Source organism: Bos javanicus, chromosome 20, assembly GCF_032452875.1.
Source record: "Bos javanicus breed banteng chromosome 20, ARS-OSU_banteng_1.0, whole genome shotgun sequence".
NCBI classification, from domain to species: domain Eukaryota; kingdom Metazoa; phylum Chordata; class Mammalia; order Artiodactyla; family Bovidae; genus Bos; species Bos javanicus.
The window spans coordinates 39,023,655-39,047,649 of NC_083887.1; the positions used below are offsets into that span (position 1 = coordinate 39,023,655).

At 43.7% G+C, this 23,995-nt stretch overlaps 1 protein-coding gene across 1 annotated transcript in view; it reads left to right on the top strand.

The window, feature by feature from the left end:
- AGXT2 (alanine--glyoxylate aminotransferase 2) overlaps positions 1–23,995 on the top strand; it is a 47,287-nt gene that overhangs the window by 13,713 nt on the left and 9,579 nt on the right. Inside the window, exons 5-13 of the mRNA XM_061393759.1 lie at positions 716–810; positions 4,094–4,187; positions 4,859–4,952; positions 9,170–9,270; positions 9,834–9,926; positions 12,860–12,992; positions 14,440–14,531; positions 16,306–16,455; positions 22,600–22,698. Coding sequence (XP_061249743.1) covers positions 716–810; positions 4,094–4,187; positions 4,859–4,952; positions 9,170–9,270; positions 9,834–9,926; positions 12,860–12,992; positions 14,440–14,531; positions 16,306–16,455; positions 22,600–22,698 — 951 coding nt within the window. The remainder of the gene's footprint in view (positions 1–715; positions 811–4,093; positions 4,188–4,858; positions 4,953–9,169; positions 9,271–9,833; positions 9,927–12,859; positions 12,993–14,439; positions 14,532–16,305; positions 16,456–22,599; positions 22,699–23,995) is intronic.

The following is a 23,995-nucleotide window of genomic DNA, read 5'->3' on the forward strand; positions in this document are numbered from 1 at the left end:
TCTTCCCGACCCAGGGATCGAACTGTGTCTCCTCCATCTCCTGCGCTGGCAGGCAGATTCTTTACCAACTGCATCACCTGAGAAGCCCCTTAGATGGTGCTACCTAGCCTTAAAGTTCATTTGATGGATCCTACTCTAAAACCTAAAATCAGGAAGGATCCAGTGCCCTTGAGTGCCCCCGAGTGCCCCCTTTCCTTCAACCAGGATGAGCTGCACTTTTCATCCTGGTTTGTTTGCTCACTTTTTTTTAACATTCACAAACACTGAACAGACAGGCTGGGATATCCTCTGGGGGCCTCTGGGCCAAGCCTTCAGAGTTGAGCAGGATGATTCGGTTTCAAGAGCCAAGAGACCAACTTCTCAGATTCCCTTGACCACTAACCACTGTACATCTCAGCAAGCCTCTCCATCTTAGCACTTCGAAGAACATCAAGTAATTCTAATGGAAGCCTGGAATGTTTCACAATTTGGACAATCCCTTAGCCACTGTTGTATCTCTAATGCTCAGCAGCTGCTCAATGAAGAGCTATAGAATCAATAATTAAATGATGAAACTCCATGGGGTCGCAAAGAGTCAGACACGACTGAGTGACTGAACTGACTGGTATGAAGGGAACTCTTCTTAATAATCAGAGGCTGGGATACACTCTTTCACAATTTCAAATGAATTGAATAATATCTGTGTTTCATGACCATGTGTATTTTTTTCCTCCAGGTCGTTTTCTTGGTGAACAGTGGTTCAGAAGCCAATGACCTAGCCATGCTGATGGCCAGAGCACACTCAAACAGCACAGACATCATTTCTTTCAGGTAACCACATCTTGGAATATTCATTTTAACACTGACTCACCCCAATATTAAATGTTAATCTCTAAAATATAGCCTAGAGCAGGATTGAGACTTTCACAGGGGTGTTTTTCTAATTTCAGGTTTTAGGGTAGGACCCATCAGATGAATTTTATGGCTGGATAGCACCATAAAAATTGGCCTGATCCAAGTAGGGGTCCCTGACTGAGGTCACTAATAAAGAGTTTGGAAGCCTAGTTATGTCATAAATTCTCTATGAAATTAAAAAGAAGGCTACAAGACAGCTTTTTAACTTTAAAGATATGGTATAGAAACTAACACATTGTCTGGAGGAGGAAATGGCAACCCACTCCAGTATTCTTGCCTGTAGAATCCCATGGACAGAGGAGCCTGACCAGCTACAGTCCATGGGGTCACAAAGAGTCAGAGACGACTCAGTTACTAAACAACAATGACAACAACAAAGATGAAATAGACTGGTCATAAATTGATCATTATTGAATCTGAGTGATAGCTGTCTAGGGGGGAGTCATTGTAATATTCTCTCTTCTTTTGTATATTTCTAAGTTGTCCATAGTAAAGGTTTTTTTTAATAAATGCTGCGAGTATAAAAAAAAAAGAAAGAAAGAAACTAACACATTGTTAATCAACTATGTGCTGTGCGCTAAGTCACTTCTGCTGTGTCTGACTTTTTGCAATCCAATGGACTGTAGCCCACCAGGCTCCTCTGTCCATGGGATTTCCCAGCAAGAATACTGGAATGGGCTGCCATGCCTTCCTCCGGGGGATCTTCCTGACCCAGGGATCGGACGCACGTCTCTTATGTCTCTTCCATTGGCAGGTGTGTTCTTTACTACTATCACCACCCAGTATGCTCCAAAACAAAATACAAATTTAAAAAGAATAAATTAAAAGTAAAAAGATATAATGGTATTGACTGCACCCTATGCCAGATAGTGAAAGACTGGTCTGCACCCCCAGAAGCTTTGCCATGTGACACTGAACTCACTTTTATCTCTGCTTATGATAAGAAGCCATATACTTATTTCACAGTGCCAGTTGTACCATTTTCACTTTTTCTAAATGCAGAGTTCAGTTCAGTTCAGTTCAGTTGCTCAGTCGTGTCCAACTCTTTGCAACCCCATGGACTGCAGCATGCCAGGCTTCCCTGTCTAACACCAACTCCTAGAGCTTGCTCAAACTCATATTCATTGAGTTGGTGATGCCATCCAACCATCTCATCCTTTGTCGTCCCCTTCTCCTCCTGCCTTCAATCTTTCCCAGAATCACGGTCTTTTCCAATGAGTCAGTTCTTCTCATCAGGTGGCCAAAGTATTGGAATTTCAGCTTCAGTATCAGTCCTTCCAATGAATATTCAGGACTGATTTCCTTTAGGATTGACTGGTTGGATCTCCTTGCAGTCCAAGGGACTCTCAAGAGTCTTCTCCAGCACCACAGTTCAAAAGCATCAATTCTTCGGTGCTCAGCTTTCTTTATAGTCCAACTCTCACATACATACATGACTACTGGAAAAACCATATCCCTGACTAGACGGACCTTTGTTGGCAAAGTAATATCTCGGCTTTTTAATATGCTATCTAGGTTGGTCATCGGAGAAGTCGATGGCACCCCACTCCAGTACTCTTGCCTGGAAAATCTCATGGACGGAGGAGCCCGGTAGGCTGCAGTCCATGGGGTCGCTCAGAGTCGGACAGGACTGAGCGACTTCACTTTCACTTTTCACCTTCATGCACTGGAGAAGGAAATGGCAACCCACTCCAGTATTCTTGCCTGGAGAATCCCAGGGACAGGGGAGCCTGGTGGGCTGCTGTCTATGGGGTCGCACAGTCGGACACGACTGAAGCGATTTAGCAGCAGCAGCAAGTTGGTCATAACTTTCCTTCCAAGGAGTAAGCGTCTTTTAATTTCATGGCTACAGTCACCATCTGCAGTGATTTTGGAGCCCAGAAAAATAAAGTCTGACACTGTTTCCACTGTGTCCCCATCTATTTCCCATGAAGTGATGGGACCAGATGCCATGATCTTAGTTTTCTGAATGTTGAGCTTTAAGCCAACTTTTTCACTCTCCTCTTTCACTTTCATCAAGAGGCTGTTTAGTTGTTCTTCACTTTCTGCCATAAGGATGGTGTCATCTGCATATCTGAGGTTATTGATATTTCTCCCGGCAATCTTGATTCCAGTTTGTGCTTCCTCCAGCCCAGCATTTCTCATGATGTACTCTGCATAGAAGTTAAATAAGCAGGGTAACAGTATACAGCCTTGACGTACTCCTTTTCCTATTTGGAACCAGTCTGTTGTTCAATGTCCAGTTCTAACTGTTGCTTCCTGACCTGCATATAGGTTTCTCAAGAGGCAGGTCATGTGGTCTGGTTGTCCCATCTCTTTCAGAATTTTCCACAGTTTCTTGTGATCCACACATCAAAGCAATATTGACTTTATAGTCAATAAAGCAGAAATAGATGTTTTTCTGGAACTCTCTTGCTTTTTCGATGATCCAGCGGATATTGGCAATTTGATCTCTGGTTCCTCTGCCTCTTCTAAAATCAGCTTGAACATCTAGAATATGTATATCCAGATAAATCATGATCTATTCAGAGCAGTCTTGGTACTACTAGGGTTCAATAGTAGTTTGTGTTTCCGCTTTCAGAATATATAACCATTCCTTCGAGTAGTCTCAATAGTCCCAAATCCTTTTTGAAGGGTGATTTTGATTTGGGAAGTTGTCCAAACTTATTTGAAACCAAGAGATTAGGATAATTTGTAATAAATATGACTGTTTCAGTTTCCAGAAATAAAGCCCGAGTTTCTTCTAGGCTGACTAGAATGGCTTATGAGGCACTTGAAGAAAAGTCCCCAAAAATGTTAAGTGACAGCTGCGTCACAGGAGCAAATACTCATCTTCTCAAAGAGATCACTTTGCAGACTCGTTGAATATATAATTTCTGGCATGATGCTAAAAGATGAGTCTCATTGCTTAGAGGAACAGAGTAGGGCAGGTCTAAGGTCAGAGCTCTCAGCCAGATGGCCTCCAAAATTCCTGTCACGATTCAAATCTGTGATGCTAGTAGAAAACATAAATAGGTGAATTCATTTGACACAGGCTTAGAAGATTTCTTTGAGATCATTGAGGTTGTAGGTCAATAGTGTTCTTTTTCATCTCCATAGCTTTCATGGATTTTCTTTTTTGTCCAACCCAGTGTTCCACAGGCCAGTGATCAAATGAAAGCACACTTAACCCAGTCCTCCCACTCTTTTCTGTCTGCAGAGGAGCCTACCATGGATGCAGTCCTTACACACTTGGCTTGACAAATGTAGGCATCTATAAGATGGACCTCCCTCATGGGATGGGCTGCCAACCAGTAAGTTCTGAGATTTTTGCCTTGTTTCTCTAAAGACTCCTAGGTGTATGGAATCATTGATCAGATTTTTCCAGTCATTAGGACTAGAAACTAATATGAAGCCTGTGATTAATCAAGGCCTCAATTTGACTTAATCAAATGAAAGACCATTTAAAGGAGACATTTGTTAGAAAGACCTTCAGAGTCTGAGTAATACTTACTATTAGAGATGCTTTTACATTTTGTTTTGTTTTTAAGTAAAATTGAGTCAGTTACAAATAAATGCATTGAAATAAGTTCCCAGAGCCTTGAATGCATATAATTTCCGTATACTCATCCTTGTACTCACCTTCTGTTCTCATCCACTGTACCCACATTTTCAGCATCAGAATCAGGTACCTAATTATTCTCATTCTTTCAGATGCCATTACCCACCAAACTCTTGAGCCAATTGTTTTCAGGCAGACACAGAAATCAGTTTCCTTTGTAGAGTGCCCTCATAACTGATTTCCAAGAAAAAAATTCTCTCTTCAAAGCTGAATATCAATTTTTGTCCTAAGTGGGAGAAGAGTAAGGAAGGAATCTTGGTATCAAGTTAAGAAGCCCTCTTGCCTTGATTGGTACCATATGTTGCCCCAAATTGACTGTCTTGTGTTCATGTCTTGCCAAATCCCCTCTTTTGTCATTTGCAGACAATGTGCCCAGACATTTTCCATGGCCCTTGGGGAGGAAGCCACTGCCGAGATTCTCCAGTGCAAACAATTAGGAAGTGCAGCTGTGCGCCAGGTCCAACTGAGCGGGGAGGGAGGCACGTGGGGGAAGGTCAGGAGGGGGAAGGAATGACGAGAAAGGCAAATTGGAAAAAGTGGGAAGGGAAAAGTCACGGCAAATACAACTAGGAAGTCACTCCTCATTGAGCCAACACTCCTTATAGCCAATGACCACAATACCATCAGAGCATCCATCCCCTGTCAGGAAACACGTCTCAGCATCTCACCCTTATCAGACCTAAGCCAGAAACACTGTCACCCAGTGCTTCATTGGAGGCGCTCTCTCAGCTCTCCTAGCAATGGTTCTGTTCCCAATTTGATAGGAAAACAAGGTTGGGGGGATTATTCACCAGTTCCCAATGGAGGAAGCGGAAAGAACACTTCTAGAAATTTCGAAACTCCAGTCAAGAAGTTCCCCAGGGACTCAGAATACCAGCCAAAGAGAGTATTTGTCAAAACAGAAGGTGGTTCCTGAAGGCTGTTGACATGTTCTCAAAAACTGTGAAGACCTTCTCACCAGGAAAGCTGTTATTCATCAAATGCGTTGTTATTTACATTCTTTACCACTTCCTCACATGAGGGAGCGGAGGCCTGGAAGCAGCCTGAGTTCTTGATTTGTCAGCAAGCCCCACCCATGCTTGTCATCACACGGCAGGACCCTTTGGGTGACTGCCCCCAAATAGCACCCAAGGAAAGCACGAAGTTCTCCTGCCAAGAGATCTTTAATGAAACAGTGTGAGTCACCGGGCTGAGAAGAAGAAGGTGAATGGAAGCCTTAAAAATCAGCTTTGAAAGTAAGAAAATTCACAGTCACCTTAAAATTCAGATGGGATAATGGTGGAGGTGGGAGGCTGAAAGCATGAGCTTTAGAACAAGATGTTATAGTCACAGAACATAAAACCGTGAGGAAGTTTTAAACTTCACTCAAACTCTCCTTCTGAAAGATGAAGCTCCTATTTCTCATCTGTGAAATGTAGACAGGAATATCTGCCCTGGTGGCCCCGTATTCCAGGCCTTCCTGAGACCAAGGAAGAGAATTTTTAGAACTTTTTTTTAATGGGGATGTCTTTTTAAAAAATCTTTGGTCTGTACCACACATGTGGGATCTTAGTTCCCTGACCAAGGATCGAACCCACAGCCCCTGCATTGGCAGCATGGACTCTTAACCACTGGAACACCAAGAAGGTCCCCAAAAGAGAGCTTTTGTAGAGACAGGCAGACTGTAGCAATGCCAAGGGCTACTATGCCTGCACCTCACCACCATGTGGCACCAAAAACTAAAGTCAGTTGACTGAACCTCACAGATGTCCATTCAACTTCAAGCACATCAGTGCAGAGCCTTGGAGGCAGGAGACATGGTCCTTCCCTTCCCTCCTGGCTCGGTGTCCCTCTCTCTTCAATCCTCTGCCTCCTCCCTCTTTTCAGCCTTCTCCTCTGTCAGGAGGAGACAGAGGTCCTTGTATTGATAATACGAGGACCCCAGGGTCATCTCTCTAGTGGTCTCTGGAGGCTAAGTAACAGTGACAGACAGACATTTCTGCCTCTCAGAACTGTGGTCCTCGGCACATCTGAAGTCAGCTGTTCTCTTCACTCATATCTTCAAGAGGCAAGGCTAATACCCTCTCTTTATACAAGAAGTGACATCAGCCTCCTCTAGTGCTATTAGGCTTGAGAAGCGTTGGGTCTTTGCTGTAAAAAGGCATATTTATATATCTTTGTAAATACATCCCAACATATAAATTACTTGGAATAGAGAAGTTTCCAGTTCTTAGGTCCTCTTAGAGTTCACTCACTGAACACATAAAGGTACCAGGTTTGAGAGGGGGCATTTTTTTCACCTCAGCAGGATGTCACCACTCCCCTCATCGGCCTGGGCAAGAATCCAGTTCATTTTCTCCTCCACCCCCTCCTCAGGATGTTTTCTTTCCAACTGTTCATTCCAATCCCTGAATGTCAGAATACCTTGGGATGAAAAGCACCTCTCAACCCACTGCCCACACAATGTTCCTAACCTCATGCTGATCACATCATTTCTCTTTCTCCTTTTGCAACACAAGCTCCCTTTTCCTTAAAAATTGTTCTTTCTTGGCTCCTCACTCTTGCTTAACTCTTTGTGTGCGTGCATGCTAAGTCACTTCAGTCATGTCCATCTCTTTTCGACCCCATGGTCTGCAGCCCACCAGGCTCCTCTGTCCATGGGATTCTCCAGGCAAGAATACTGGAGTGGGTTGCCATGCCCTCCTCCAGGGGATCTTCCTGACCCAGGAATGGGACCCACATCTCTTATGTCTCCTGCACTGGGAGGCGAGTTCTTTACTGCAAGTGCCACCTGGGAAGCCGAACTCTATCTTTCCACCAGATAAAATGAAAACACTTCCCTCTTTATGCCATTTCCTGGATAACATCCAGAAGAGCAGTCCCTCTCCACCTGCTTGATGTTGTCATGATGACACCACCACCCCAGGTCTCTGTCCAGAGGTGGCCTGACCTGGACTTACAGCAATGAGCCAATGAAGGAAAAAACCAGTGACAGCTGATGACTCACATTGCTGAACTTGTGCACAGTGGAGGAAAAATTTATAAAAGGTCTAGCACAGGTTCAAGCAAAATCTTCTTCATGGTTTGTTTTGTCCAAATTTAAGCCATTAGGGTTGATTTTGCTCCACACTTGGATTTCTCAAGTGACAAATGGTCTTGCTAAATTCCCAAATTATATCCTTTGAACATATGTATAATTCATCCTCTAAGGTCATCCTTGGTTGTTTTCTTTTCCTTTCTGAATAAAAATAGAAAATTTCAATCTCCAGGGGCACAGATTCATTTGTCTACTATATCCTGCCCATCAAACAACATAAATGATGCTAATAAGTGTACTTTCTGGTTTTGATACACCTTTCATTGATTCCCTTCTTCAAAGGGAAGAAGAGCCCTGAGCCCTCGATTCCAGTTCACCAAAGATCAGTGAACGCTGTCGAGCAAGCTTTTCCAAACATCGTATGTAGCCTAAAAGTATGTTTGGGGCCAGGTCATGTTTTTCTCACTTTTTAAGAGCTGAACTATAAACTATATTTATGCTTCACTGTTGATGGTGAAAACTGCAGGTTTCTATTCCTTATCTCTAGCTTTCAGGAGACAGGACCACATCCATGCCTCTAAGTGAGCATCGTGATGGTAGATGGTGTCTTGCCTCCCTGACGGCTTTCACCAGAGACCCCCATCACACTCATATCTCCCTCTGCCTTTCTTCTGCTATTCATGGATATGGGTTTAGATTCAGAGATTATGTGGTGCTACCCACCAAATTACAGGTGTGGATAAAAATTCTGAAGGTTCTCATATGTGGACACACTAGTTCTGGGACATTTGCTATTCCAGAGGGGACTGCTTCCACTCCCCTCAGACAATGGATGAAAGTTACATGACTGTAGTACTTTCCTCTTTAGAATTCTCATTGTTCTATAAACATATTTGTTGGTGGTGGTGTTCAGTCACCAAGTCGTGTCCAGCTCTTTACGACCCCATGGACTGCAGCATGCCAGACTTCCCTGTCCTTTACCATCTCCCAGAGTTCGCTCAAACTCATGTCCATCGAGTCGGTGATGCCATCCAGTCATCTCATCCTCCGTCATCCCCTTCTCCTCCTGCCTTCAATCTTTCCCAGCATCAGGGTCTTTTCCAATGAGTTGGCTATTTGCATCAGGCAGCCAAAGTATTGGAGTTAGTTAACTAATATGGTTAGTAAGTATGTTTATACTTACTTACATACTTACTAACCATAAAGACTGAGATACTTTGTAGCTTTAAAATGGTATATCAGATTAAGTGGCAATACAAGGTAAACAGTTATTTCCAAATAAATCAAATCCACATAGCAATTACATCTGAATTAAATCTATCGTGTCGATAGAATTGGCTTCCTTAGGTGAAACAGCCATCTCTCCCAGACTCAGTGACGCTCTGGGGTGTTTCTTCCCCAGATGGAAATGACTGAAGTGGCTTGTTTACACCTTTGTGGCTAGGCTAGTCTTGCTGCTCAGAACAAAGCACAAGTTGTTCTGACTGTTTCCGTTTCAGAAACCTATATCCCCATATCCTGCTTTGCTGTATCTTGAGGGACTCTAGTCAATTTACTATCCTGGTTTCTTTTTTCCTCTTGTTTTCCCCCCATTCTTCTGGATGCCTTTCTCACATCGTCAAATACTGTGTTTTGTTTTGTTTGTTTGTTTATTGCAGACTGCTGTCAAGCTAAAGACCAGTATATTGAACAATTCAAAGATACTCTGAGCACTTCGGTGGCCAAATCAATTGCTGGATTTTTTGCAGAGCCAATTCAAGTAAGTGTGTTAACCTTAAACATTAACTGAACTCAGTTGTAAATTATCAATTTTAACTCATACATTCTAGTGACTTCCAAATTATTTAAGTGATCACTGTTATGTCCCTTTATGTCATTCTCCTCGTCCCCTTGAAAAAAAGAAGGCCCCTGGTTTTCAACTGACCTTTAAAAGTCCATCTGCTGTACTCCCAGACTGAATAGACAGATAGATGAAACTACTGAATTTGTAAATCTGTAAAAATAGAAAACCCCAGCAGTTTTCAGTTGCTTATTACCCACACTGTCAGGGTGAGCCGTTCTGTAATCTTACTAAATCCCCTTAATCTATTTTTCTCTGCTCTCAGGAAAGACCACATTTGCAACCATTTCCCAGAAGGCATGGCATTAAGAGGAATGGCTCTTCTTTTCACCCACAGTTGAAACATTTCTAGAAACGGCTTCAAAAATTGCTAGTATCACTAATGCTAATATTGATCATGGTCTGTCTTCAGTTGTTTCTTTTTTTAATACTTTCAAGGCCCTGTGCTGTTTTCTAGATCTTCTTGGTTTGGTCTTTTGCAGGGGGTGAATGGCGTTGTTCAGTACCCGAAGGGGTTTCTAAAGGAAGCCTTCGAGCTGGTGCGCGAGCGGGGAGGCGTGTGCATTGCAGATGAAGTGAGTGGCCACAGAGTAGGTGTGATGGAGCCAGAACAGGAAAAGCGCGGGGAGAAATCTCTAAACCCTGCTCTGCAGTCCAGGCAGAAAGCATCTACTTGCAGATTCCAAGATGAGGGTATAAGTTAATGAATCTTTGTCTCATTGACTGACTAGTTCGTTACTAGATTAGAACGTCAACGTCCCAAGTGAAGTCTATCAAATAAGATAACAGGCCTAGGATGTTGCCATTCTTCAACATACTTTTAAAACTCCTATTTGAATTCAGCTTAAACTTAGTTTAACCTCACAACCAAGTTTTCATCTTAACTTTTGCCAAAATAGTATTAGACAGTCCAGCAGCATTCATAAAAAAATCTGTTTGGAAATCACACTTAGAAAAAAAAAGTCCAGCCTCTAAGAAGAGGGCCATAATCACAGATATTTGGAAAGTAGTTCCAGGGACTCCCCTGGCAGTCGAGAGGTTGGGGATCCCACCTCCATTATAGGGGCCGTGGCTTTGATCCCTGGTCAAGGAACTAAGATTCCACGTGTCGTGTGATACAGCCAAAAAAAAAAAAAACTGAATTGAATTGGGGGGAAAAAAGTGAACTGAAGTTCAAGATAGTTAATTTGCCTGTCAAGTTCATGCTGTTAGTAGGGACAGAGCCAGAACTCACACCCAGACTCAAAGACCACACTAACCACTGGGCAACCCGCCTTTCAAGAATGATTGAACTGTGGTGTAGAAAGACAAAGGGTGGCAGGAAAGGTGGGAACAGAAGAAACTCCTGAGGGCAGAGCCAGTGCTGCACCCCGGGATCTCACATGCCTTCTTAATCAGCTAACCTTGGCTTTCCCTTCTATAAAATGAGGAATTTGGAATCTACAATAAGGGTTTCCCAAGGTGCTGCTAGTGGTAAAGAAGCTGCCTGCCAAAGCAGGAGACATTAAGAGATTCAGGTTCAATCCCTGGGTTGGGAAGATCCCCTGGAGGAGAGCATGGCAACCCACTCCAGTATTCTTACCTGGAGAATTCCATGGACAGAGGAACCTGGGGCCATGGGGTTGCAAAGAGTCAGACACAACTGAAGTGCCTTAGCATGGGGACATACTGGGCCATCAGTCTTTCCTGGTCTGGCGTAAGCTGGATTTAAATTTGAAATTGACTGCTTTTAGGCAAGGCATTCGCACACATAGTTCCCATTCCAATTCATAGAGGTGGACCTAGCCTGCTTCTCTCATGGCTATATGCTTCTTACCTCCTAAGACATTTGAGTTTATGAACCTTAGAATGAGTCTTCTCTGTTCAACTGAAAGATTCTATGGAACTGACACCTCCTAGATGACTCACGTGGTTTATGGCCCTACATAATTTCATGTATTGTCCAAGCAATCTGATTTTTTTTTACCATTTATTTATGGTACTTAGATGAAATAAAAAATGAAAATAGACAGGCAAGTTGGATGGATTTGCCATGAGCTTTCTTACATTCTCTTTTGGACAAATTCATCAGCTTGTGTTCAGGGACTCAAAACTAGGAGACTCAGGATTCGAGCCCAGGTCTGTCTGATTCTCATACCTAAGCTCTTCTCCTGTGTTGCTCACTCTTATCTAATTGTAACCCCCAAATCCGGCTTTGCAACAGCACCTTGGAGAGAGCAGAAAATTAAAAAAAAAAAAAGTCTGAGAAGGACCCTTATTCTTTCAAGAGCATTTCAGAATCAGCTTCAAGTGCCTACACCTCTATCCCAGAAGAGCAGTATGTGTAGAGAGAGAGAGAGAGACAGTCCAAGAGACAGAACCAGAAGGGAATCAAGGACCCAACACCAAAAAAGGCTCTGGCAGAAATTTGCATGGGAATATTTGTGCACCTTTATTTAGTTAGGCACTTCTGCCACATTTTTATTCATTCTACAAACACTTAGTGTCTACTTTTATGAAGCACTCTGCTAGATATTATGGATAAAGAGAAAAATGAGATACAGTCTCTGTTATTAGACAAGTGAGTGTGTGCATGCTAAACACTTCAGTCATGTCTGACTTTTTGCAACCCTATGGACTGCCTGCCAGGCTCCTCTGTTCATGGGATTCTCTAGGCAAGAATACTGGAGAGGGTTGCCATTTCCTTTTCCAGGGGATCTTCCCGACCCAGAGATCTAAACCGCATCTGTGTCTTCTGCATTGGCAGGCGGGTTCTTGACCACAAGCGCCACCTGGGAAACCCTATTAGACATGTACTCTGGTGATAACAGTCCAAGGTGAGGGGTTCTGATGGCAGCCTAGGTGCCTTGTAGGAAAATTTTCCTAGCCCAGATAGTGAGGAAACCATGTTTTGAAGAACAAGAGGCGTTAGCGAGAGACAGAACAGGGAAAGGGTATTCTGGGAAAAGGAAACAGCACGAACAGAACAACTGCGGTCAGCTTAGTTCCATCCTGAGTTAACCAGCTTCACTGAGTCCTCCTCATGACTGATTCTCAGGAAGAAAAGGACACCACAGGGAAGAGGCCAATCAGCCTGTCTGGGCTGAAAGGCAGACGCCCCAGCGCCAGCCTGCATGCTGTAGTTACTGCCTCGTCCAGCATGGGGCAGACGCAGCCTTCCCACAGAGGGGCCTTATTCAGGATTGGTAATCACAACAAAGTCTTTCACATGCATTATTTATATAACCCTCACCACAACCCTGTGATGTATTGCTATTAAGTGTTTCCACTCAACAGAGCTAACATAGGTCCAGAGGAGTTAAGAAACATGTCTAGAGTCACACAACGCTAGCAAATGGCTTTTGGTGCCTAAAAGCTCAAGCATGGTGCTTTTTCCATCATAGTACAAGGATGGTGGTGATGATGATGTCAAGGAGGAGAAGATAGAAGAGAAGGAAAGAGAACAGAGAGTCAGGAAAACCAGCATTTCTCAGAAAGTTCCCGGTGATTTCGGATTTGTTTCCATCAGGTGCAGACAGGATTTGGAAGGCTGGGCTCTCACTTCTGGGGCTTCCAAACACACGATGTCCTGCCAGATATTGTTACCATGGCTAAAGGGATTGGGAATGGCTTTCCCATGGCAGCAGTCGTGACAACTCCAGGTAGGAACCACGGGCAGTTCGTGTCTGCTTCTGGGCCCCCTGCATCCCCAGTCGTAGAAAACATGTGTATTGTACCTAGTGTGGGCTGGGGACCGTCATGGAAACTACACACGCATTTCCCAAGTAATGTTAAAGGGAAACAGTCTGTCTGCCAGACTGTGGAAAAGATGGAAGAAAACCAGCCCTTTTTGCTCTTTGCTGTAGGGAAGACCAATTCTCCCAGCCTCACAATGAGATGTAGGGTTCTACTACATTGACAAGATCTAGGCAACAAAAACAAAACCAAAACCAAAGCCAACACAAGAGATCCGTGTTAACCAACCTGAAGCCAGATAAAGTTTAAAGCTAAAGTATCCAAGGAGTCATATTCTTGAAGAACACTCCAACTTAGTCTTGCCACCCCAAAGAGCTATAGACTCAGCCTCCAGAGTGATAGTTTTCTCTGCTGATCATCAACAACTAAATACAATACAATCTCACTTAGCTAGAACAGTCTATAAAATGAACATTAGAATTAATTTTATTACCCGTTTTAGTGAAGTTTTACCGAGAATACTTTTATGAACCACTTATTATTGAAAATCTTAAGATTATTTCATTTATTTTTCCCACCAATAGCAAGCACACTTGAGAAACTCCAAAGGATAATTAAGTGCCTTGTAATATTTCAGTGCTTTTATGAAATGAGGAAAGATGGTGTTGAAGGTGAACTATAATGAACCGAATATATATTTTCACCCTCAGACCATCTGGAGATTGTTATGAAATCCTTGCTATGAGAGTTTTAAAAAATATTTCCTTCTTAGTCCCAAGAGTGGAATACAGAAAAAAGGCTAACTAATGAGGATTCATGTAAGTTCCGTAAATCAAGTTTTAAAGTAATTTTCAATTCACGCAACACATTGAAGATTTTATTAGTAAACTTCTCATGGAGTAAATAAGCAATTTTTCCCTATCTATTGTATTCATCAGCTTGGTCTATCATAACAAAATATTGCAGGCTGGGTGGCTTAAACAACAGACATTTATTTTCCCATAGTTCAAGAGGCTAAAGTCCAAGGTCAGGGTAAGAGCCCAGTTGAGTTCTGGTGAGATCTCTCTTGCAGATGACCCTCTGGCTGTGTCCTCATGAGTCCTTTTCTGCAGTGAGAAAGGGCTCTGGTGTCTCCTCTTCTTATGAGGGCACCAATCCTATTGGACTAGGACTCCACCCTTATGACCTTAGTTGCCTCTAGGGAGTTGCACTGGGGGTTAGGGCTTCAGCATATGAGTTGGGGATCCCTGAGGGGGGAGACACTTCCATCCATAACATCACTATCATGAATTGGAGGCCATGAAATCTATTGTAAACACCTTTCTACAACATGAAAGTAAATATAACCCAAGTGGCATGATGAGAAATTACAGACGTGTCACTCGTTATCCACCTTTTGTTCTCTCCCTCTAGATATTGCCAAGTCCTTAACCAAGCGCATGCTTCACTTCAATACCTTTGGAGGGAACCCCATGGCCTGCGCCGTTGGTTCAGCAGTGCTTGAGGTACATTCCAGCAGCTATGTCAACACCACTCATTTCACCAAATAACTACTTCAAAACTACACACATATTATCAGGACTCTACCACATGACATAATTAAAGTGGAGAGTTAATTCCTAGTCCCTGAATCTAAGTTTAGATTTCCAGGTATTATTCTGCTCCCTCTCCCTTTTCTTGAGATCTATTATCAGTGCTTCAAGTATTGGATATGAAATAACATATAATAAACCTCACACATATGAGAAACATAAGAATTCCCCTAGCTAGCTGGTAGCACTGAAATCTCTTTTGTGGTTTCATTGGTGTTTTATGGATGGTGGCATATGTTTTATGTTTTATGGTGACCAATGGCAATTTTTGATGTCAGTTGAATTTTGGTCCTGTCTTGTATATGCTTCCTTACATTTGTTGTACTGTCATAAATGAAAAGACAAAAGAGCAAATGACTTCTATGCAATTCCAACTAGGTGATTCAGCTATGGTTCAGCACGAGCCCATTGAGTTTTGCCTGTGGTCTCATCTGTTGGAAAAGGTTTGCATAATTCTATGAATAATAGCACTTGGTGCTAGTGGTAAAGAACTCCCCTGCTAATGCAGGAGACATAAAAGATGTGGGTTCAATCCTTGGGTCAGGAAGATCCTCTGGAGGAAGCATGGCAACCCACTCCAGTACTCTTGCCTGGAAAATGCCTTGGACAGAGGAGCCTGACAAGCTGCAGTCCATAGCATCACGAAGAGTCGGACATGACTGAAGGGGCTTAGCATGCATGTATTACATGCATAATAGCGCTTTAAATAAGTGTAACATAGTTTCTGAAAGACTGCACAAGAAATTATTAACAGTGGTTGTTTGTGGGGAGGGAAACAGTGGCTGGAGGACAGGGATCAGTGAGGCTCATTCTGCCCTTTGATTCTGTACTTTGTGGTGTTTGAACAAAGCACATGTTTCACTTATTCAAAAAAAATTTTTTAAGTATTTTTCAATAAAAATAAGTAAAAGCTGCCCTTTCTAATTAAAAAGTATATTCAAATATGACTAAATCTCAAAAAGAGAAAGTGTGGGTAGGATGTGACATTTATTTCATTCTGTAGAAATGCCAACTAGTGTTCTAAAGAACTAGTGTTAAAAGTGCTGTGTCACCTCAAACAATTTGGCAAGTAGGATGTAGGTGAACAAGGAGGTCTTAAAAACATCAAGTTCTGCCTGCAGTCATGCAGTTACTATCGGCTGCTTATAAATATACTGTACTGCTCATATGTGGTCCAGAATTGCAGGTCTCTTACTATATAGCACAGGAAACTCTGCTCAATGTTATGTGGTAGCCTGGATGGGAGGGGAGTTTAGGGGAGAATGGATACATGTATATGTATGTCTGAGTCCCTATGCTGTTCTCCTGAAATGATTACAACATTGTTAGTCAGCTCTAGTACAAAATAAAAAGTTTAAAAAAGAAAAGAATCACAGATCTCTGCTGTGAGCGGAAGTAGGTGAAAATCCTTTTATATCTCAGGTGCCCTGACTCTGGGCCCACACAGAGTCTCTTATTTTTCCCTAAATGTTTACCCACTCCTGAAGATGAGAAAGGTATGAGGGAAGTGTTCCCTCTACCAAGCCTTTTTTTCTCCCTACAGCAGATCTTTCTATGAGACAAGGTATGGTCACATGACCTCGGGTTCCATTTGTCTCAAGTTTTGTAAACAGGTCACATACATTTATTTCTCAGTCCCTTTTGAAACTGTTTAAATAGAAAGTCATTTGGGGCTTTTTCTCAACAGGTGATTAAAGAAGAAAATCTACAAGAAAATAGCCAAGAAGTTGGCACCTATATGTTGCTGAAGTTGGCTAAGCTGCGGGATGAATTTGAAATTGTAGGAGATGTCCGAGGCAAAGGTCTCATGATAGGAATAGAAATGGTGAAGGATAAGGTAGGTGGTGATCTACTGGTCTCTCTGTGGCTTCTTGGGCAGCAAGAGTTAAGGCAGGAAGCCTCGGCTACAAGCTCTTTCATTCAGAGATAGAGCCGGCAAGGACTACAAGACTCGGTGAAGCTCATTAGAAATGAATAGAGAGAGTTGGGGCTTCCCCAGCAGCTCAGTGGTAAAGAATCCACCTGCCAATGCAGGAGACATGGGTTTGATCCCTGGGTTGGAAAGATCCCCTGGAGGAGAGCACGGCAACCCGCTCCAGTATCCTTGCTTGGAGAATCCCATGAACAGAGGATCCTGGCTGGCTACAGCCTATGGGGTTTGCAAAGAGTCAGACACAACTGAAGCAACTGATGGTGACAGAGAGCATTGAGTATAAACATGGAGAGTTCTAGAGGAGTGAGGAGGAGAATGTGGAAGAGGGAGCTGATGGTATTCTTGCCAGAGTAGGCAAAGAGCATCGGCAATGACTGAATATTTTGCATTGGAAATACAAAGAAGGGGAGAATTATTTGGGGAGGGACAGGCAGCCCAGAGAGTTAGTAGCAGGGAAAAGGGCCAGGAGAAGGCTGTGGTGATGGTTTGGGTGAGGATGTTAAAGATTTATAGGGTTTTGTATTTATTTGTGAATGGACTTTAATCTCTCAGGTAACCAGGTGGAATGCAACTTTCTGATGACATACCCCACTGTGACCTCAAACTCAATATGACAACTGAATTTAGTATTTTCTCTTAAGCCAGTGATTCTTCCCAAGGTCACTGTTTCTGTTCTGTATCTCCATTCTTCTCCCAATTCCCCAGCTTCAAAAACAACAAATAATCTGTGGCTCCTTCTCTCTCCTTATTTCTAATGTGAAGTCTTATTGATTCTTTCTTCACCATGTTTTTCAAATCTTTCCCACAGTTCCTCCTGCTGCCCCTAGGGTCCATGTCAGTAGGAAATCATCCCAATCCTCCATAAAAGTGAAATCTATATCCTCAGAGGAGAGCGACAGCAGGAGAATTCTGGCACGGGAAGGAACAGTCAGATCAATGCCTTCCCCCTAATTCTTATCCATGGGAGATGTCTTGCTATCTGCTGTCACCATGCCATCCTAATTTAGAAGGTCTGATGCTCAATTCTTTCAATATTCAGCCCAGACCATGGATATAAGACTTTTCCCTTAACACCTCACAGCAGAGACAGTACAAGGCTGGAATGTTTAATTAAGATTTTAAAGCTACGGGAAGACAACAGGAAGAGTACTGCAATATAAAATCAGGCCCTCTGGCTCACAAGCTGTGACATCCACATCTTCAGCTTGGGGCCCTGTCAAAAAGGCTGTTCTAAAGTTCAGATGAGTCTTCTCCCAACCCAGGAGCTCCCTCAAGGATGTCTAGGCTCCTCAAAGCCCAGAATCCCCCGAGGAAAGCCCCATGAGAGAGGAGGCACTCCTCCCTTCCCTGCTAGTCCAAACCCAATGACTGTGTGCTTCAAGACATGTGGACAGAGACACTCATCAGGTCTTGGGTTGTCCTGGTAAAACATCAGAATTCTCCCAAATGGCCACTGATACCAAACAAGCTAAGTGATGGTACATCCATCCTATGTGGCACAGAAATATGTGTGACATGGGAAGATGTGCAGACTGTATTATGGAAAAAATAAGACAGGCTATAAAATAGTATATATAGAATGAGCTCTTTTCCTCTTCTCTCTGCCCTTCAGTAGTTGTAAGCATGGGGTCTGAAGGAACTTCTCTATCGCTAATTCTATCCATTGTCCCCTCAATGACAGTACATTCAAATACTGCTCAAACTTTTCCCCAGTCATGGAATATGATACTCTCTTCTCTGTCTCTAGCTTTGAAAATCCTAGCCTTGTTCAAGATCTGACTCTTCCCCACACCTCCTCTTTAAGCTTGCCTTTGCTTCTCCTGTCTAAAGGGACTCCAGCCTTCAGAGAATCCCTCTCCTACTCCCTGTCTAAAGAGCTCCTTTGAAATGATCTTTCAAATCATGTACTTGTTGACTCGATTTTCAAGTATCAACATCTTTTTTTCCTATGTAAATTATATGCTTTTGAGGCCAGGAAATACACAGATGGTGAGCACTTTACCAGTGTTAATTGATTGATTTCAGGCCCCTGCAACACTTCAGACCACTTTCATGTAATTGAAACAGTACAGAACTTGGCTTTGATGCTGTATTGATGTATATGATGTATTGATGCTGAACAATATAACCCAGATTTAAAACTCCCATGTGCTATTGGTAAGGATGTGAACTGGATACAGCCCTTTGGACAGAAATTCATCTGTGTCTATTAAAAGATTAAATGTATACATTTTGACCTAGCCATTCCACTTATAGAGATGTGTCCTAGAGAAATATTCACAGATGTGTGTAGATATAAATAAGTGAGGATGTTTGCAATATTTTTTATAATCATAAACAAAAATAGAAAATCACATATATGTCCAAAAATAGGAGATGAAACAAATTGCTCTACCAACAAGCGACAAAATACTAGGCAGTCTTTAAAAAGACTAGGTCCATGAGGGTGGGATGATTTGAGAGAATAACACTGAAACATGTATATTACCATATGTGAAACAGATCACCAATCCAGGTTCGATGCATGAGACAGGATGCTCAGGGCTGGTGCACTGGGATGACCCTGAGGGATGGGATGGGGAGGGAGGTGGGAGGGGTCTCAGGGTGGGGAACATGTGTACACCCATGGCTGATTCATGTCAATGTATGGCAAAAACCACTACAATATTGTAAAGCAATTTGTCTGCAATTAAAATAAATTAATTAATTTAAAAAAATAGAATAAGACTAGGTCCAGATACACTGACATGGAAAGATGTTCAGGATACATTGTAAATTGTTCAAAGCAAATGCAAAACATTATAAAGGATGAATTATTTTTAAAATGTGCATTTAAATGCATCTGTACGCATAAAAAATTTGTCTCGTTCACACCAAATTACTAACAGGCAGTGTCCCTTGGAGTAGGATTTTAGGAAGAGAAACTTCCAATTTTTACTAAATGCATGTCCATACTGCTTTAAGGAGTTTTTCCCAATAACCGTGAATACTTTTATATTGTTTAAATGAAAACCTACCCTCTCAAAACAAGTTGAAAAACAAAAACAAAATAAACAGGAAGCTACATTATACCGTCAAGAAGAGGCTAGCTACTAACATGCCTATTTGATTACGGGGCTGGTGGAACTTAGGTTCAAGCATGGAGCCGGGTCAGGCTGTCCTGTGGCTTTGCCTTATTAGATTTTTTCAACCATGCTTTTCTCTGCATATGCCTACAAGATGGTCAGTTAGTCTTAGCAGTTGAGGCTAGGGAGTGATAAAAAAGGACAGAGGAGCAGAGAGGGAGCTGGCTCAGACCAGGGTGAGACTAAAGTCCCTCCCCAGGCCCCTGATGGCCACCCAGACCCCAGCAACCCAGCTGCCCCTCAGGAACCCTTCCTGACCTCTGAACTCTCATCCCCTAAACCATACTCGACTTCTTTCTAGTTTCTACAGTTTGTGCTGTTCTGTGCTTAGGTGCTCAGTCGTGTGTGACTCTTGGTGATCCCATGGACTGTAGCCCACCAGGCTCCTCTGGATTCTCCAGGCAAGAATACTGGAGTGGGTTGCCACACCCTCCTCAGGGGATCTTCCCAAGCCAGGGATTGAACCCAAAAGTGGATTCTTTACCAGCTGAGCTACCCAGGAAGCCCTTTCACCGTTTAGCCCTAAATTATATTGCCGTGTTTTAGTCTTCCCTCATGAGAGCCTCAGGGACAAGCAGGACAACATTTTGGATCAGTGAGGTGATCCTAGTCTTTTATCCCATCATGGGTCCTCTTCTTGTCTGAACATTTGAATAATATTTTCCTAGTCTTAAAGCTTCACAACAGACTGAGAATATAGACCTCTCTGGAAGGTACAGTCTGAGTCTGTGCTCAGCCACTGACACCTAACCAGGAAAGGATTCAGGGTGGATGGGGCAAGGGGATGGATACCCAAGCCTATGGGAAGGCAGATGGAAAGCGCAGAGCAGAAAAATGAAGCTGGGAGCATGGGAGGGAGCCCTCCTCCACCTCACAGGGATCGCAGAGGCTGGCCCATGAGCCAGAATCATGCCTTTGAAGCTAGAGAGCCAGACCCAGTGCTGATGCTCTCAGGGCTGTGCCACAGAAGAGAGGCCAGTGGCAGTGACAGGGCTCAGCGCTCACAACTGAGGGATCACAGCCCAGCATCTGAAGAGCATTTACAAACACAGATGCCGAAGCCCTGCTCTACAGGCTTCCCAGGTGGCTCAGTGGCAAACAATCCACCCACCAGTGCGGGTTCAATCCCTGAGTCAGGAAGACCCCCTGGAGAAGGAAATACCAATCCACTCCAGTATTCTTGCCTGGAGAATCCCCACGGACAGAGGAGCCTGGTGGGCTACAGTCCCTGGGGTCACAAGAGTTGGACGTGACTGAGCGACTTAGCACACAGCACATAATGTTAAGGTGGGATCATGGTAAGGTGCTAGTGGTAAAGAACCCGCCTCCCAGTGCAGAAGACATTAAGAGGTGTAGATTTGATCCCTGGGTTGGGAAGATCCCCTGGAGAAGGGTATGGCCACCCATTCCATTATTCTTGCCTGGGAAATCTCATGGACAGGACAGCCAGGCGGGCTACTGTCCCTGGGGTGGCAAAAGAGCGGGACATGACTTAACGACTAAATAAAGCCCTACCCCAAGTAATCAATAGGCCTGACCTGAGGTCTAAATGTTTGTAGTTCAAAATGGCTTCCAGATGATGCAGATTCAGGGTCAGACTTGACTACAGAGGGAGCACTGGTATCCCCAGTCCAATGTCATCAGACGGGTGCTGGCAAGCCTGGGCCCACAAGTAGTCACCACCTTCAGATGCCATGTGACCTGAAACAACCGCTGGGTTTCCAGAGAGCTTACCTCTCCTGACCCTGGAGTAGTAAGTCTTGGGTGAAAAAGTGCAAATTCCACAAGGAGGGACGACGAGGACATAGGGCCCCACTGTAGCTGCCCTGGCTGTGCTGTGGCTCAGGGAGAGCTTGGGCTGTTTGTGCCCTTGTGCAACTTCTGAGCCATTTCCTGGACTCTGAAATGAACTTTTTACAGGGACAAAACCAAGTGAAGAGTTGAGGACAATTTCCACACAAATAAAGCAGGCTCCAAATATGGCTATTACAGAATCAACCTCCTGGGGTAACCACCTGCAGCGCCAAGATTCACTGGCGATCTGCATTCAACTTCATCTTGTCTTTGGGAATCTGGAATGAATTGGGATAAAAAAACAGATATTTTTAATAATGCCACCCCCCAAAATAAATCCTATCCAGAAATTAACAGCTTTATTCAATTACAGGGGGAGAGAGATTGAGAGGGAGGGTAGAGCATTGATTGCTTCAGTTGCTTTTATTTATTTTTTTTTAACTTTACAATATTGTATTGGCTTTGCCATATATCAACATGAATCCGCTACAGGTATACACATGTTCCCCATCCTGAACTCTCTTCCCTCTCCATACCATCCCTCTGGGTCGTCCCAGTGCACCAGCCCCAAGCATCCAGTATCGTGCATCGAACCTGGACTGGCGACTCGTTTCATATATGATATTATACTATTTCAATGCCATTCTCCCAAATCATCCCACCCTCTCCCTCTCCCACAGAGTCCAAAAGACTGTTCTATACATCAGTGTCTGTTTTGCTGTCTCGTATACAGGGTTATTGTTACCATCTTTCTAAATTCCATATATATGTGTTAGTATACTGTATTGGTGTTTTTCTTTCTGGCTTACTTCACTCTGTATAATAGGCTCCAGTTTCATCCACTTCATTAGAACTGATTCAAATGTATTCTTTTTAATGGCTGAGTAATACTCCATTGTGTATATGTACCACAGCTTTCTTATCCATTCATCTGCTGATGGACATGTAGGTTGCTTCCATGTCCTGGCTATTATAAACAGGGCTGCGATGAACATTGGGGTACATGTGTCTCTTTCAATTCTGGTTTCCTCAGTGTGTATGCCCAGCAGTGGGATTTAATTTCTCTTAGAAATAATGTCTTTAATTGTTCAAATGTCAAACATAGAATATTTTTTTAATGTATTTACAGGAGAGCCGCCAGCCTCTTCCCCGTGAAGAAGTAAATCAAATCCACCACGACTGCAAATGCATGGGGCTTCTGATTGGCAGAGGCGGCCTTTTCTCTCAGGTAAGAAAAAGGCTGGTCTTTACCTATCAGTTTAGGTAGGCATCTCCTAATGTCCCGACACTGGTCCCTTACCTTCACGCCTGTGAGAGGAGAACCCAGTTCCACTTCGTCTAGGCCTCACTGCTGGGTGCTGTGTTTAGTCACTCAGTCGAGTCTGACTCTTTGTGACCCCATGGACTGTAGACCACCAGACTCCTCTGTCCATGGAATTCTCCAGGCAAAAACTCTGGAGTGGATTGCCATGCGCTCCTCCAGGGAATCTTCCCAAGCCAGGGATTGAACCCAGGTCTCCGACATTGCAGGCAGATTCTTTACCATCTGAGCCACCAGGGAAGCCCAGCCTTTACACCTCAGATGTTTACAAAAGAAAGGGACAGTTATACCTTTAGGCCACTAGAGGGCGCCATGCCAAATGGTTTGGTTCCCACTGTTCTGCGGGGAATGGACACAGGGGACAGTCTAAGGTGGCAGAAACGGACTGCACTGACAAACCAGAGGACTTACAGGACGGGTTATAACAGTGTCATAACAGTCATGCATAAATAGCTTGTCTCATGTATGAATTAGTTCTGACCCCTGTAAAAGCAATCCTAGTTATTTTGAACTCAGTGCTAGACTCTAACCCTGTGAATCCCAGTCTACCAAGCTTTAGTGGCCGCTGTGGCCAGGAGCAATGTCACAGTGCTGGCAGCCCAGGTTACCCTGTGGAGGAGGCGGGGGACCACCCTGGCTGGGTCCCTGATGAAGAACTCAAGAGCAGCCACTCCCAGGGCCCTTTTCCTTCAGGCTGGGAAAGGCAGAGACCAAGCTCTCCCTGCCCCAAACTCCTGGAAAAGCCAAGCACAACCCTGCAGTCCGGACCCTGGTGTGGCCCTGCCGTGGGCAGGGGCTGCTACTGCTGTACAGTGAGCTGCCCACTCCATCTCTCACATCCCAGGACCCTCTCCAGGAATATGTTCCAGGGACAGAGATTAAAGATTTAGGGTCACGCCTGTTCCTCCCCTAAGTTGTCCTTGGCCTTTGGCCTCTTTCTTTCCCATTTCAAACATGGGTCATCCTTCCTAGTCTCTCTGCTCCATTCTGCCCCTCAGTCTATTTCAGCAAGCACTCTTGACCGATGCTTCTTAGGGAAAATGGAAGCTATTAGGCAAGGTCCCTGCAGACGCTTCTCTGTCAGAGCCATTTCCCACCTCTCCTAAAGGTTAGGGAGAACGAGTCATCCCTCCTGTTCAGATCTGGATCTGCCACCTGTGCTCTGGACCCTCCGCACCCCCTCCACTTAAGGAAACAGGTCTGG